This window comes from Scophthalmus maximus, chromosome 11, assembly GCF_022379125.1.
Source record: "Scophthalmus maximus strain ysfricsl-2021 chromosome 11, ASM2237912v1, whole genome shotgun sequence".
In the NCBI taxonomy this organism is placed as follows: Eukaryota; Metazoa; Chordata; class Actinopteri; order Pleuronectiformes; family Scophthalmidae; genus Scophthalmus; species Scophthalmus maximus.
In genome coordinates this window covers 12776986-12790000 of record NC_061525.1, presented here as the reverse complement: position 1 = coordinate 12790000, position 13015 = coordinate 12776986, and the positions used below count along the sequence as shown (strand labels likewise).

At 41.9% G+C, this 13015-nt stretch overlaps 1 protein-coding gene across 1 annotated transcript in view; it reads right to left on the bottom strand.

Annotated features, from left to right (window-relative positions):
* Positions 1-13015, bottom strand: part of LOC118299162 (protein jagged-1b) — a 39690-nt gene that overhangs the window by 10157 nt on the left and 16518 nt on the right. The window contains exons 3-6 of the mRNA XM_035622650.2: positions 6695-6752; positions 2465-2713; positions 1482-1542; positions 830-960 (exon numbers count right to left, since the gene is read on the bottom strand). Of these exons, the coding sequence (XP_035478543.2) occupies positions 830-960; positions 1482-1542; positions 2465-2713; positions 6695-6752 (499 nt within the window). The remainder of the gene's footprint in view (positions 1-829; positions 961-1481; positions 1543-2464; positions 2714-6694; positions 6753-13015) is intronic.

Below are 13015 nucleotides of genomic sequence, written 5' to 3'. Positions count from 1 at the left end.
AGAAGGGGGAGGGGGGGGTTATCTTGTGTCGATCAGAAGGTGAGGGTCGACGACGCCTCACAAACTTATACTGTACCAACTATGTTTCTCTCTGTGTTTTTCTCACACACAGATTGATCTCTTGACCAACGAACAAAGCATAGCTCTTTCATCTTCACAAGGGTGACACACACACACACACACACACACACACACACACACACACACACACACACACGCGCACACACACACACACGCGCACACACACACACACACACACACACACACACACACACTAATGTGACTGTCAGCATTCACCATGATGTCCCCATTTTATAAAGTACCTCAGTATTTGGCTCAGTGATTGATTCATATCTCTGATCTAATAAGCACTCAGAATGCATCAATTTTTTGAATTAGAAAAGCAATGTGCAGTTTCAATCTTTTATACATTGGTGTTCACAGGGAGTAAAAAGGAAAAAATCTTACAGGCCATAAGGGTAGAAATGAAGAATTAAAAAAAGGTCTGGGAGGCTATAAGAGAATCAACTGCCTTTTCTCAAAAGTTAAAATCTTTGCTCTTTTCTTTTATGCTGAATTATTGATGAAGCTGTTTTCCTAACAGGGAAATACAGTGGTAAGTGGTTGTTCATTTTGAACAGAAGAATTATGTATACATTGAAATGATGTAGTTCAGGATGGAATGTCAACGCAAGGATCGTGTGTGTATGACAGCTGGTGCATTTCCCTTAATACATATTTGTGATGTATAGAATTTAACAGCAAAGGGAAACTAATTGGGTTATTCCATCATGTCTACAGCCGCAATGAAACATGGCACATATCTGACCTTTGTCACACAGCAGTCCTCCCCAGTTGACGTCGCACACACACTGCCAGGGTTCGGTGCAGCTCCCATACACACAGCCGGGGAACGTCTCACACTGGTCACACAGGGGACCTATCCAGCCATAATGACACCTGGAAGAGTTGAGCACAGACGTGTTTGTTCATGTCACATCGAGAGGATAAGGAGCGACTGTTTAAACTAGATAAACTTTCTAACTGCTTCACTATCTATGACTTGCTCTTATTCGGTTTCTGCTACAGCTCTGGAAAATATATAAAATCACAGATAGATCGAATATTTAACTAGTTATATGCAGATTATCACTCTAGTTAATTACAACGGCAATTTTAGATTGGTAATAACCCAGGTAAAGCCACACCTTCCTATTGCTGAAGGATTTCACTGGATTCCAACCCAAATGTCGATATCTAAATAAGTATAAGGTGGAAAAAGCCCAAAACAAAAAAATCAATACAGCTGGCCCAGAAAGAACGGGTACCATCAGTGAGCACATTGGAGCAGATTTCATATCACGGTTTCTAGTCCAAAATACTGTACAACACTGCTAAATTGTGACATTGATGCCAAAATTATGTAATTCGGACTGCAGTGGAAATTGCAAAACGTCTTGTTGCACTCTCATCTGACTTACGTGCATTCTCCTGGTACAGTACAGGAGCCGTGGGCCTGATGGCAGCCCTGCCTGCACACCGCTGCAGAAACAAAACATACAGACACAAACAGAGAGCTGTTAGAGAGGAGAAAAACAGTAACTAGTAAGTTACTGCGCATGAAAAACAACAGTCTATACTGTATAGTGTATACATTTTTTGGTCATTCAGCCCAAAAGATGAACCCCACCCTACAGAACCACAAATCTTTATTGATCATGAACAATAATACCAAAAATGTATTGTTTGACACATAGAAAATAGTAATACAACTTTAGGTCTGATCATGGAAGAAAAAGAAACAGTAGTTTGTCCCATCACTTAGATTACACCATGATTAAGAAGAGATATTTTATCAAGCTAAAACAAACCGTATGTCAATTGCCAATATTTCACTGTGAGATTGTTTACTTGAACAGTTAAGTGACAGTTAACTGACAACTCCCTGAAATTCATCATGATCAGTAGCCAACAGGGGGTAACAGACGTACTCTGCTAATTTTCCAAACTTCCTGTTTCTCTGCAGTCCAATCAGCAACCTGCTGAGGAGGAAGTCAGCAGATGAAGTGAAACAAGGGGTGGGATGGGCAGGGTTGCAGGATGTCCTTAAACTAGTCCTGTGTCCTTCAGGGTTCCCATGGTTTCCACTCTGGTTTCCTCCATTCACTGTTTACCATCACAACGTGACGGCAGCGCTCCGAAGTCACACGGTGAGGTCGTCCAGCTGATGAGTCACAGACAGTCCTGAGCCCTGTCAGTATGCTTCTTACTGACACGACCAGAATAGACACTTATGAGTGGCTTGCACGTGGTCATTTATGGACAGTGAGGACATTTATGAGGTGATCACAAGTGGTTGTTTGAGGGCTTTAACTTGGTTTTAGGCTTAAACTCTGCACATAAATGATATGTGTTACGTTTCAAAACAAACAAAAAAAGAGTAAGTTTAGGTTTCCTCTCTCACCTTCTTTGCACTCTGGCCCTGTCCAGCCGTCCATGCAGACCTTGGAGCCGCTGGGGTCACAGCCGAAGTGACCAAAGAAGTCATCGCGGGCCCGGCAGAGTTTGTTGCAGAAAGGTCCGTAGTAATTGGTGTCACAGCGAAAGCGGAGGCGGTACTCCAGGCTGAGAGTCGTTCCATGGTGACGATATGTCTGCCACTGCTCACCGGGGTTCAACATGGAGGAGAGGAGGACGCGCTCAATTAACTGACCTGAGGGAAGAGGAAAGAAAGGCCTACTTTCTCAGACTGTGAAGATGTTAATTGAATTATCTATTGAACAAATTGATGCATTAACACTGATATATAAACACTGAGCTGTTTTGGAACATTGTCTTTTTGGAACAAAAGCCTGTGGCTAGAAACAAAACTAATGAGAGTGGCCATAAAACCCAATGAAGAGCTGATGCCGGAACTGCAAATGCAGCTGATTACTCCCTGTGGGTTTGACACCTCTTACGCATTATGTGTAGCTATTCGGTGTCGTGTTAATTGACATAAAAATATGAATCACTGCAGCTTTAAACTTTGCATGCACCGGTCACTTGATCAAAAAGTTTTAAAGATATTTCAGGACAAAAGTGTTTCTTTTGGCCTGGGTGAGCGTTCTTCTCTAAAACTCTTTCATCCTTTAATTTGTACAGAATTGTTTGTGCCAGATTTACTGGTTAGAGCAATCAGTATCACAGCACTTGACCAGACAGTGAGCCTTGGAACAAAAAACCATTTAGAAAAAAAAGTTGAGTATGAATATGGATGTGACACGAGCCAACTGTAGCACCAGACAAAAGGGGTCATGGGTCTGCAGGGGAGAGAAAGGGCAGCCTGAACACCAGAGAGGACCAGACGAGGACCAGACGAGGCCCAGGGAAGCACTGGGGCAGCGGCTGCTGATCCCGACCCTGGAGGGGATTTTCCAGAGGCGCTGTTACCCCCATCTCAGTTATAATCTCCTCTGACAGGGTATTAACACAAAGCGCTGAGAACATGTGTATGTCTGTTTGTCTCGATGCATGTATGTGTAAGAGATTGGTGGTGAGGATGAAGGGAAAGATTGTGAGATAGTGACACAGAAAAGCAAGGGAAGTAAGTCAGTGATGGAGAAGTGGAGTGTGTTTGTATGTGGTGTGTGGTGTGTTTGAGCATTTGAGTGTGTGTATGAGTGTGCGTGTATGTGAGACAGGCAGAGGCAAACAGAGCCAAAGAGGAAGGGAAGGCAGCTATTAGCACATACACATAACAAATCGCCTGATGGAGAGATGAGATCACTGGGGTTTGACACAAAGGAATGAAAACAGGGGCACATATTGCCCAGAGTGTGTGTGTGTGTGTGGGTGTGTGTGTCTGGTGTGCGTGCGTGTGTGTGTGTGTGTGTATTTAAGAGAGTAAAAGAGGAATGGGAACAGAGCGGACACTGAGCAAACTGTTAGCTCAGCCTGCAGTCAAATCTGAGGACCTGGTTTTCCAGACACTCATCATGCAGCTGCAGTGCATTGTGGGTTTTTTATTATTTTATGACTCTGGCATGTCAAAGGGCTAATTTCATCATCACCATTTCTCTGCCAGAAGAGAAGAACCACAGAAGCGAGGAGAGTAGAAAAAAAATAGCCACGTTATCAGCCAGCACAGCAGGGATGGAGGATAACAGAGTGTGATTTCCTCTCTAATGTGAAAAGATGACGGCACAACAACGAGTGGGCACAAGCAGAGAGAAAAAGCGAGACTGAGATTGAGAGGGAGAAAGAGAGAAATATTAGGTGTCTAAAAACAACAGTTGCTGAGCTGCTTTTGAAATCTCACTTTTCAGAAAAGCAAACAGAATATAAATATAAGCAGCAGACACACAGCAGATAGATAGTATCTGCAGATAGAACGAACACTTCTCTTCACGTCTCTTCCTCTTGCCTCTGGTGATTGTCCCCCACTGCCCGGTATTAGCTGTGAAGTATGTGCCCTTAACTGTGGCTGAGAAAACACTGCAGGAGAGAGAACACCTCTTCTTGACTCTGTATTCCATATGAACCAACAGATCGATAGACTAATGGAAACCAATAGATCAGCCAGAGAGCAAGTGCTGATTTTGTTCTCGTTGTCCGTTTTGATCCTTCTAAGGAACTTGTTGTCATCTGAGAAAATGTACAAAGTTTAAACATGTTTCTTGAATTTTATGCACAAGCTGGTCTAGATTATAACGCCTCTAATATTGAATTCCACTTTCTCTCCCCATGGTGGTCACGGCGCCGGCAATTTTGCGGCTATGAGTGCTATGTCAATGCAGTTGACTCATGGGTGACCACAGCAGCAAATATGCACTCACAATGACCCTGTTAATAGGTGAACACAAGAATGAACATGAAATGAATGATGAAAAATGAAAATTACACTGCTGCTACTTTAAGATAATGCCAGCTAATTACACTACACATCAAACTGGCTCATTTTAAATCACCCCTTGTGGAGTCTTTGACCAGGAGTAGTGCAAGGGAGCATTGTTTTTAAGATTGGCCCCCATGTCATTGGTATCTTATATGTGATAATATGTAAAGTCAGTGGTTTCCCGCTATTCCACTCATCAACATTTGACAGGAACAATGTGCAGAGAAATGTCACAATGCAGCAGCAAACACAAAGAAGAAGAGGACTGTGGGAAAGAGGTTTAAAATTTTTACAAAAATAAGCCCTTGATGAAGTAAATGAGCGGTCTAACGATCAGAGAAGGTTTGAATAATAATAATAATATAATAACAATAATAATAGTTCATGATGTCTTCTTTTTTCTTTTTCTTTTTATATGAATTTCTTATTTTCATGCTGGTCTCGGTGAATTATTCTTTTAATTTTGTCTTTATTATTATTTGTATATCGTTTTCTGTGTATTTTCCTTAATCATGTTTTACAGTACAACCCCCTCCCTTTTTTGTTTAACTTGAAGAGCAGTCCACTTTATGAGTCTGCAGTTTCTCAACTTCTGTCAATGAATCACACAGCAGGATTATAAAATACATTTCAGTTATGATTCCATAGCGAAGGGTTTAGTCTACCTAAATACCTATCTAGATAATCTCCCTAAATTTTTATCCTGTTTGCAATTTGTGTTTATTATCCAACTGGACATTGTTTTTCCAGATTACATGAGTGAACTGTCAATCATTTTTTAACACCAGCAACAAAACTCAGAGAAGGTCACACGGTCGGGGCACAAAGAACATCATATTTTCTCACTATTTCCAAAGATTGTTTAAGGAGGTACAGTCGCGCTCAGTGATCCTTTCTGATGAGCAGCAGGGCTTCATAAGTCCATTCAGACTTGCTACAGGACGCCTGTGTTTGGGCTGAGCTAAGCTGACGGCCTATGAATGGATTTAGACCCAATGTAAAGGCTTTTGCTGGAAATGCAAACAAGATGTTAGAGCAATTCTGGAGGACAAAGGGAAGGAGAGACGGAAGAGGACGGGCGAGACGAACGTAGAGAAAGAGAAGGATCTCTAGTGCAGTTCTCATTATCACAGCCGTCTTTTGGATACGACTACGGTCCCTCGTCTGGCTAAGAGGGAGGCAGTGGAGGGTGGGATGAAAGGCAGGACTGTGGCATGACAGGAATGAGGAAAGCATAAGAACATCTGTCCCCATCCGAGTTTGTGTGTGTGTGTGTGTGTGTGTGTGTGTGTGTGCGTGCGCGTGGGTTATGCTTTTTATAGCATGCAGCTCACATTCCCTCTCATGGAGCTTTTCCTGATTATGAGGAGAAACAACAAGGAGACGAGCAGGAAATTAAAGGGTCAGGATAAAAGACCCTCTAACCTCATATGATCACAGACATAAACACACAAAGGATATTTTCACATTGTTTCACAATGAGGAACCACACTCCTCGTAAACAAGTGCTCGTGTCGTTTGGCTTTATAAATGTTGCTTGATGGAAACAAATTGTAACTGTTTTCTCGGTGAGATGGGGACAACACTACAAAGACAAAACCTAACTGTATGACATTTTGACATGTGTTTTACTATATTCCACATTATAATTCAATCAAATAAAAAAAATTAAAATAAACATTATCTCGCTAGGTTACACTAAAACTAACTAGTTTTCTGTGTTTCTCTATGGGAAAATGTCCCCTCTATGTCGTACTCTCGTCTTCACATGCCTGCAGACCCACAAATATATGTACAAATGGCAAATTATAGCCTCACCTGATTCTGATGTGTCGTTGTCATGGTCCAGAGCCTCCAACACGAGGGAGAAAGACTTCTGAGAAAACAACACAGAGAAAATATCAATCGAACATGTGCCACAAACATACATTCGAGCTTAGACTCAATTCTTTAGACTTGAGCAGAGTCTGAGATTAAATCTACGGATAACAACTGCAAATGTGTGGGTTCAAATACAATATTTGAAATGTGTTTGTGTGTTTCTCTCCTTGCTCCCAGGACTTGAAAAAAAGAGAGGAAAAGACTCATGATTAACTTCTCAGAAAAGCCAAGGTCTGCAGCTGGTTGCTGATTTAAGAAAAACATCAACCTGCCGCCTCGCAGAGAGAGAAAGAAGGAGGGCCGTTACATTACTGTTTTGAGGGAGGACATCTGAAAACCCCTGTTCATTTTAATGAACACACTCTTGGAGCGCGATGCTTTATTGTGCTCTTCTTTCACATGCTGCCAAGTCTTTGCAGCCTGTCCTGTAGCTCCTGGATGGCCGGGGGGGACTGCAGCATGTATTTATAGCCGACATGACTAAATCTGAATATTTATCAAAATTCAGATTTACACGTTGAGATAAAGTTAGCCCATATTCAGTAGCCCGGCAGTACAAATGGGACATCTTCAAAAGATGACTTTGAGCTTACAGAGATATCGCACTCTGGAGAGATTACCAAGGACATGTGTTTTTTCTTGTCTCTTGCTCTCTTCTGATGCATTTGTTCATCGCACAGACCAACAATGAATAATTCAGACCAACACTTTCCCAAACAACTCCCTCTCTCTCTTTCTATTCTTGCTCCATCGATCCATCCCTCCCTCTGTGAAACACGCCAGTGCCTGTCATGCAAATCTCTCTGCCATGTGCATGGTGCGTGTGGTTTCCACTGAGGGGCCGCATGGATGTGTAGTCACGTCTTAGCTGACCGAGTGTACTGCCAGAAGAGGGGGATGAATGGCAGGAGAGGAGGCGAGGTAGGGAGTAGGGAGATGTGACGGGCGCAGGAGGTGAGCAAGGTGTGAAGTGAAGGAGACATGGATTTGGTGGAGAGGTTAAGGGCAGGAGGTGTGCGCCATGGCTGAAGTTATCGAGATGAAAAGAGGCAAAGGAGCAGAAGACAAGATGAAGGGTTGCAGTGGAGGTGCAAAATGTTAGGGGAGAGAAAATTGGCGTGGTCGAAAACACTGACTCAGGGATTTGTGTTCCAGTGTGTCTGTATTCAACAGATGAGGAGATGGGCGGAAAGAGCGAGCAAGGTGACTGTAGAGCGGGAGAAAATCAAAGGGGTAGAAGGTATAATTACACAGGGAGTATGTAAAGATAAAGGGCATAGGAAGATTAGATGAGAAATGCGACTGTGGCAGCTGCCGAGGAATAACGACTGTGGGACTCCTGGAGTTTTTTTCAGATGTGATGAAGAAAGAGAGTAAAGAGGTCGGAGGGAGGTGAGACAGAAGGATCGCAAAATAAAAGAGTAAAGATCAGAGCAGACGACAAAAGAAAGCAGACGTGATTAGATGAGGAAGAAAGTAGTCGGGGAGGTGGAAGAAGAACACCCACACATACACGGTATTTAGAAGACTTGGTGCTAATGAGACGTGCTGGGTTGCAGGGGGCAGGCAGCCAGTTCATTAAAGCCCACAGATTGCAGCTAGTCCACAGATGGACCGGCTGCAGTCAGCGAGCTTCAGCTTCAAATTCTCACCTGAAGTCATGTTCAGTATTTATGATTCAGATCTGAGCATGGTGAGATCCTAAGATAAGATAAGACTTTGTTAATCCCACGCCGAGGAAATTCACTTCTTAAAAGGAAGAGGAAGGTATATAAGAAAATAAAGCAAAATATCTAAAAAATACAATAGAAAAAAATAGAAGGAAAAAAAACTATACAAAGACGGAAAAGCTGTCAACATTTTATACACAGAGTGCAAGTATAACCTTGTGAAACAAGGCAAAACAATGAAATGATGAAACATACATTAATATTAAAAGCACAAGCAAGGAAAAAAAGCTCACTTTACAGGTATATTTATAACATATTACATTATTAGACTGTTAGTCCTGATGCATGAATGTGTAAATTCAGTTTTCTAGTTGCAGCTACTCGAGGTTAAGGTTCTGCGGTTTAGCCAGTTTAATCCAGGGGGTTCCCCACCAAGGGGACGAGACCCCTACTGCAGGTCACAAAAATACATCGAAGGGGTCATGAGTTGTATTATTGGCCAGGAAAGAAGAAACACATTTGTTGTAACTATTTTGGACTTTACTTCATTATTTACTTCTTTTTTTATATATATATATATATATAAAGTGATTCAGACATTTTTCTTAACAAGGTTACAGGCCAAAAAGGTTAGAGTTGTAACCTTTTGAGTCACAACTTCTTTTCACACATTACTCCCAAACATCAGTAAGCAGAATTTGATGTATGTGGTCTGAAATCGTTTTATGTAACATCTCTATTTGAAACTATCACTGTCAGATAAAAGAAGTGGAGTAAGTAAGTAAAGTTGTATTAACTGGAAAAAATTCAAAGGAGGGACAAGAACACCAGGTTGAGTAGTTCGACTTCCACTATACTCTACAGACTTAATGTTACAATATATATTATCAGCACGTCTCTGCTGCGGCAGTTTGGTAAATGTTCGGTGGATTCAATGCTGCTGGAGTCGGAGCATTTTGACAATCAGGACAATTATGATGAACTGTCCACTACTACAAAATGCCCACACAGCATTACCTCACTGCTGGCCTGCACACACACCTCTTAGCCTTATCATCTTTTCAATCGCTCCCCCCCACCCTTCCTTCCATCCACTGTATGCGCCTCTTCCCGCTCTCTGCCCACACCTTCCGCGAATGGCCACGGCAGGTTAAGACCTGTGGGAAATCCAGAATCTGTTTCTTTTTCTTTTGTTCTACCTCATTCATTCCCCAGCCACCCACCTTAACTCACTCAACCTCACCCCTTCACCTACAAGTGCGCACAGCCAGGTAAGTCATGATACAGTCATTGATACAGGAAGGGCGTATCTGTGGTCAGCCCTGTTGCTAAGGTCGGGGTCTTGCGTGGAAGCCGTAAGGGGTCACATTAATCATAGTTACCGAGTTAAAATCACAACGACAAAAAACACAGATAAGACTTTGTAAAAAGATCACGACATTAAGCCCTTTCTGACAACCTTTCCAAAACACACACACACACACACACACACACACACACACACACACACACACACACACACACACACACACACACACACACCATAGCAATTTGTTTTGCAACCACAAAGTGACGTCAGACAAACCGACAGACATTAGAGGCCAGGACAGGCGTGTTTAAGAATAAAACAATAAGCACAGAGAGGAAAATCTAAAGGTAAACATGGCAAAGAAGAGGCTGATAAGATCACAGTCCAAGATAAAGTGATATTTTTACCTCCGTCTGACACAAACAACATCTCCGTGTTATGTGTGCCATTTGTGGTGATAATGGCCAAAGTGATGACAGAAAGGAAATGACATAATGGGAAAGGTGAACATGCGAGTGGTGTGTGTGTGTGTGTGTGTGTGTGTGTGTGTGTGTGTGTGTGTTTGTGTTTGTGTGTGCACTAATTTTAGAGGAGATGGGAAACTAGATAGGCATCATTTTGTATCCACTTTGCAGCCATGCTAGCAGCTCTGTGAGGTTGTAATTAGACACAGCGGCCATGGTGGGGCTAGAGTAAAACTCAGAGGGTCACCAAAGTTAGTAGGATTGATCCTCTGAAGACCACGAATGTCTGTACAAATTTTCTCACAATCCATCCAACAGCTGACAGACCCACACTGTCGTCCATAAAGAGCATCATCATATTCTGATTTCAACTCATGGGTTTGTTCAATAAGCATCACCAATTTTTCCTTTTCTTTTTCACTGTGCACGCTGTTTGACTTTCAAAAGATACGTGAATCATGTTGGTATCAGAGCACTGGCTTCTGGTATCATTCCAAAATAAATCAGATTACAGTTGAGACATTTCGTCTGCATGTTATGTTTTATATTTATCACTTTTTTATTCAGCCTATGTTGGTAGTGGAATTTAATGTATGTATGTAAATATGTATATATGTATGCTTGTATGTCTAAATGTATGAACTGTCTTCTTCATGTGCCTTTTTTGCCCACTGTGTTGCCCCATGTGCTCTGCTTGTGCCCAAAGACAAATTTCCACGAAAGTGAACAATAAATATTTCTATTCTATTCTAACTCTATTCTAATCACTTTAATTATGGTTTTGTCCCAATAACACAACTCAGCAATTTAAAATCAGTTATCAGCTCCGGCTGTGTCTCACAATTCAAAATGTCTGCTTTCAATTTCCAGAGGAAGATATTTCTGTATGTTTTCCTATATCTTCCCTTGCGTTTGTACCAAATGCCTTTCAACTTGGGATTCAGTCCATATTTTGCTTCTATAGTTAAATGGATCTTTTTAATGGCTCTGCACAAAATTGTTATGTTTGGAACACGGTTTCAAACCTGTGGTGCATTTTCAGCTGTACTTTAGCGCAGGGGAATAAAAACAGACAGAACGAGCAAATTCTCAAAAAATCATTTGTGTAACACTGTGCGAGATCAAAATCAGTAGCTCTGCATATTTTGATAACATATTTTTCTGACCAAACATGAAATTGTAGACAAGATATCAGATACATTATACACAATCAGAAAAGTAATCAGATATATATATGTCAGCTATATGTTCTGAGCAGTAGACAAGTGGATATTTGATTTTTCTTCTTAGACCACTTCCACTTCACAGCATCATTGATCGTTTCCTCTGCAAAATCGGAGCCTGATATCTCGGCTCCTGCACAGAAACAACTGTTTTTCATTTGGAGCTCACTCTCATTGTTGCCAGTCATAAGCCAGATGGTCTGAGCCTGGCACAGCCGCAGAGAGAACAGGGGTTTCCCAAAAAACACGAGACAACATCAAAACAGGAGAATTAGACCGGATGATAGGTCTGCCCTTCCCTCGGGCTGCAGGCTGTCTGGTTGTCTGGCCCTGTCCCTTTGCCCGCAGCCTCACACCAGCCCACCAGCGACAAAGCTCGGGATTAGAGTAAACTATGCTAATTCAAACCACTGGGTAGACAATTGTGACGGCTGAAGTGAAGGTTTTTAAAAAGTCAAACTTGTTTTCCATCTTTTTAACTCCTGCCACTGCCTCTTCCACTGCTTCACCACTCATTCCTCCCCTCTAGTTTCTCAGGCACCCTCCACCCCCTCCATGCCATCCCTCCATCTCTCTCTCTCTCTCTATCTCTCTCTCAAGCTCTCTCTCTCAGACATGGGTAGGGTAGGATATCCCGACAAAGCCAGGCTGTACAAACACAGCTCTGTGACAGGAAGGACTCCCAGCCCTGAGAGAGGAATTTCCCCTCAGAGCTCACACACTAATGCATACATGCTTACACACACACAACCACACACCCGCATGCACACAACTCTCTCTCTCTCTCTCACACACTCACACACACACACACACACACACACACACACACACACACACACACACACACACACACACACACACACACACACACACACACACACACACACACACACACACACACACACACACACACACACACACACACACACACACACACACACACACACGCATTCAAGATTACCCTGGTACCAATATTTATGTGTCCATATACAATGCTTTCTTTCAGCCCTGAAAATATTAGTCTACTTGTAACAATAAAGATTGTACTCAGCAATGTTTCATTAGTCAGTTTTGACAACGAGATATGGTTTTGGCTTAAATCATTCAACAATAGCTATTGTATCATCTGTCCACAGAGACCTGACAGTAACAAAACTGGTGACACTTAATTTTACAGGCCTGTAACTTCCAAAGAATTATTCAGAATTTGGTTCAAACTCAAGGGAAGATATAGGTCTGAATATAAGAGATTATCCTCCGCTGGAAATTATGTCTGAAAAATTGGATGTAGTCTTTGCTCATGGTCATTTTTCTGGCCACTTACCTAATGTAATCTTTCAATCAATTCATGATTATATCAAGCTGTATACATCAAAAAGATAAAGACGAATTATAAATATGGACTTACTTATTTAAGTCCTTGTCTACTTATGTTTCACTAGCGCATTTGATTTGGATTTTTTTCTAATCTCTGTTTTCCTATTTGTATTTATTCATTTATTCATCTTGGCACACATTTAGTCATTGATCTATTCCCTATTTTCACCATTCTCAAATTCTCCCTTCTTCACCACCTTCTCTTAATCCATATA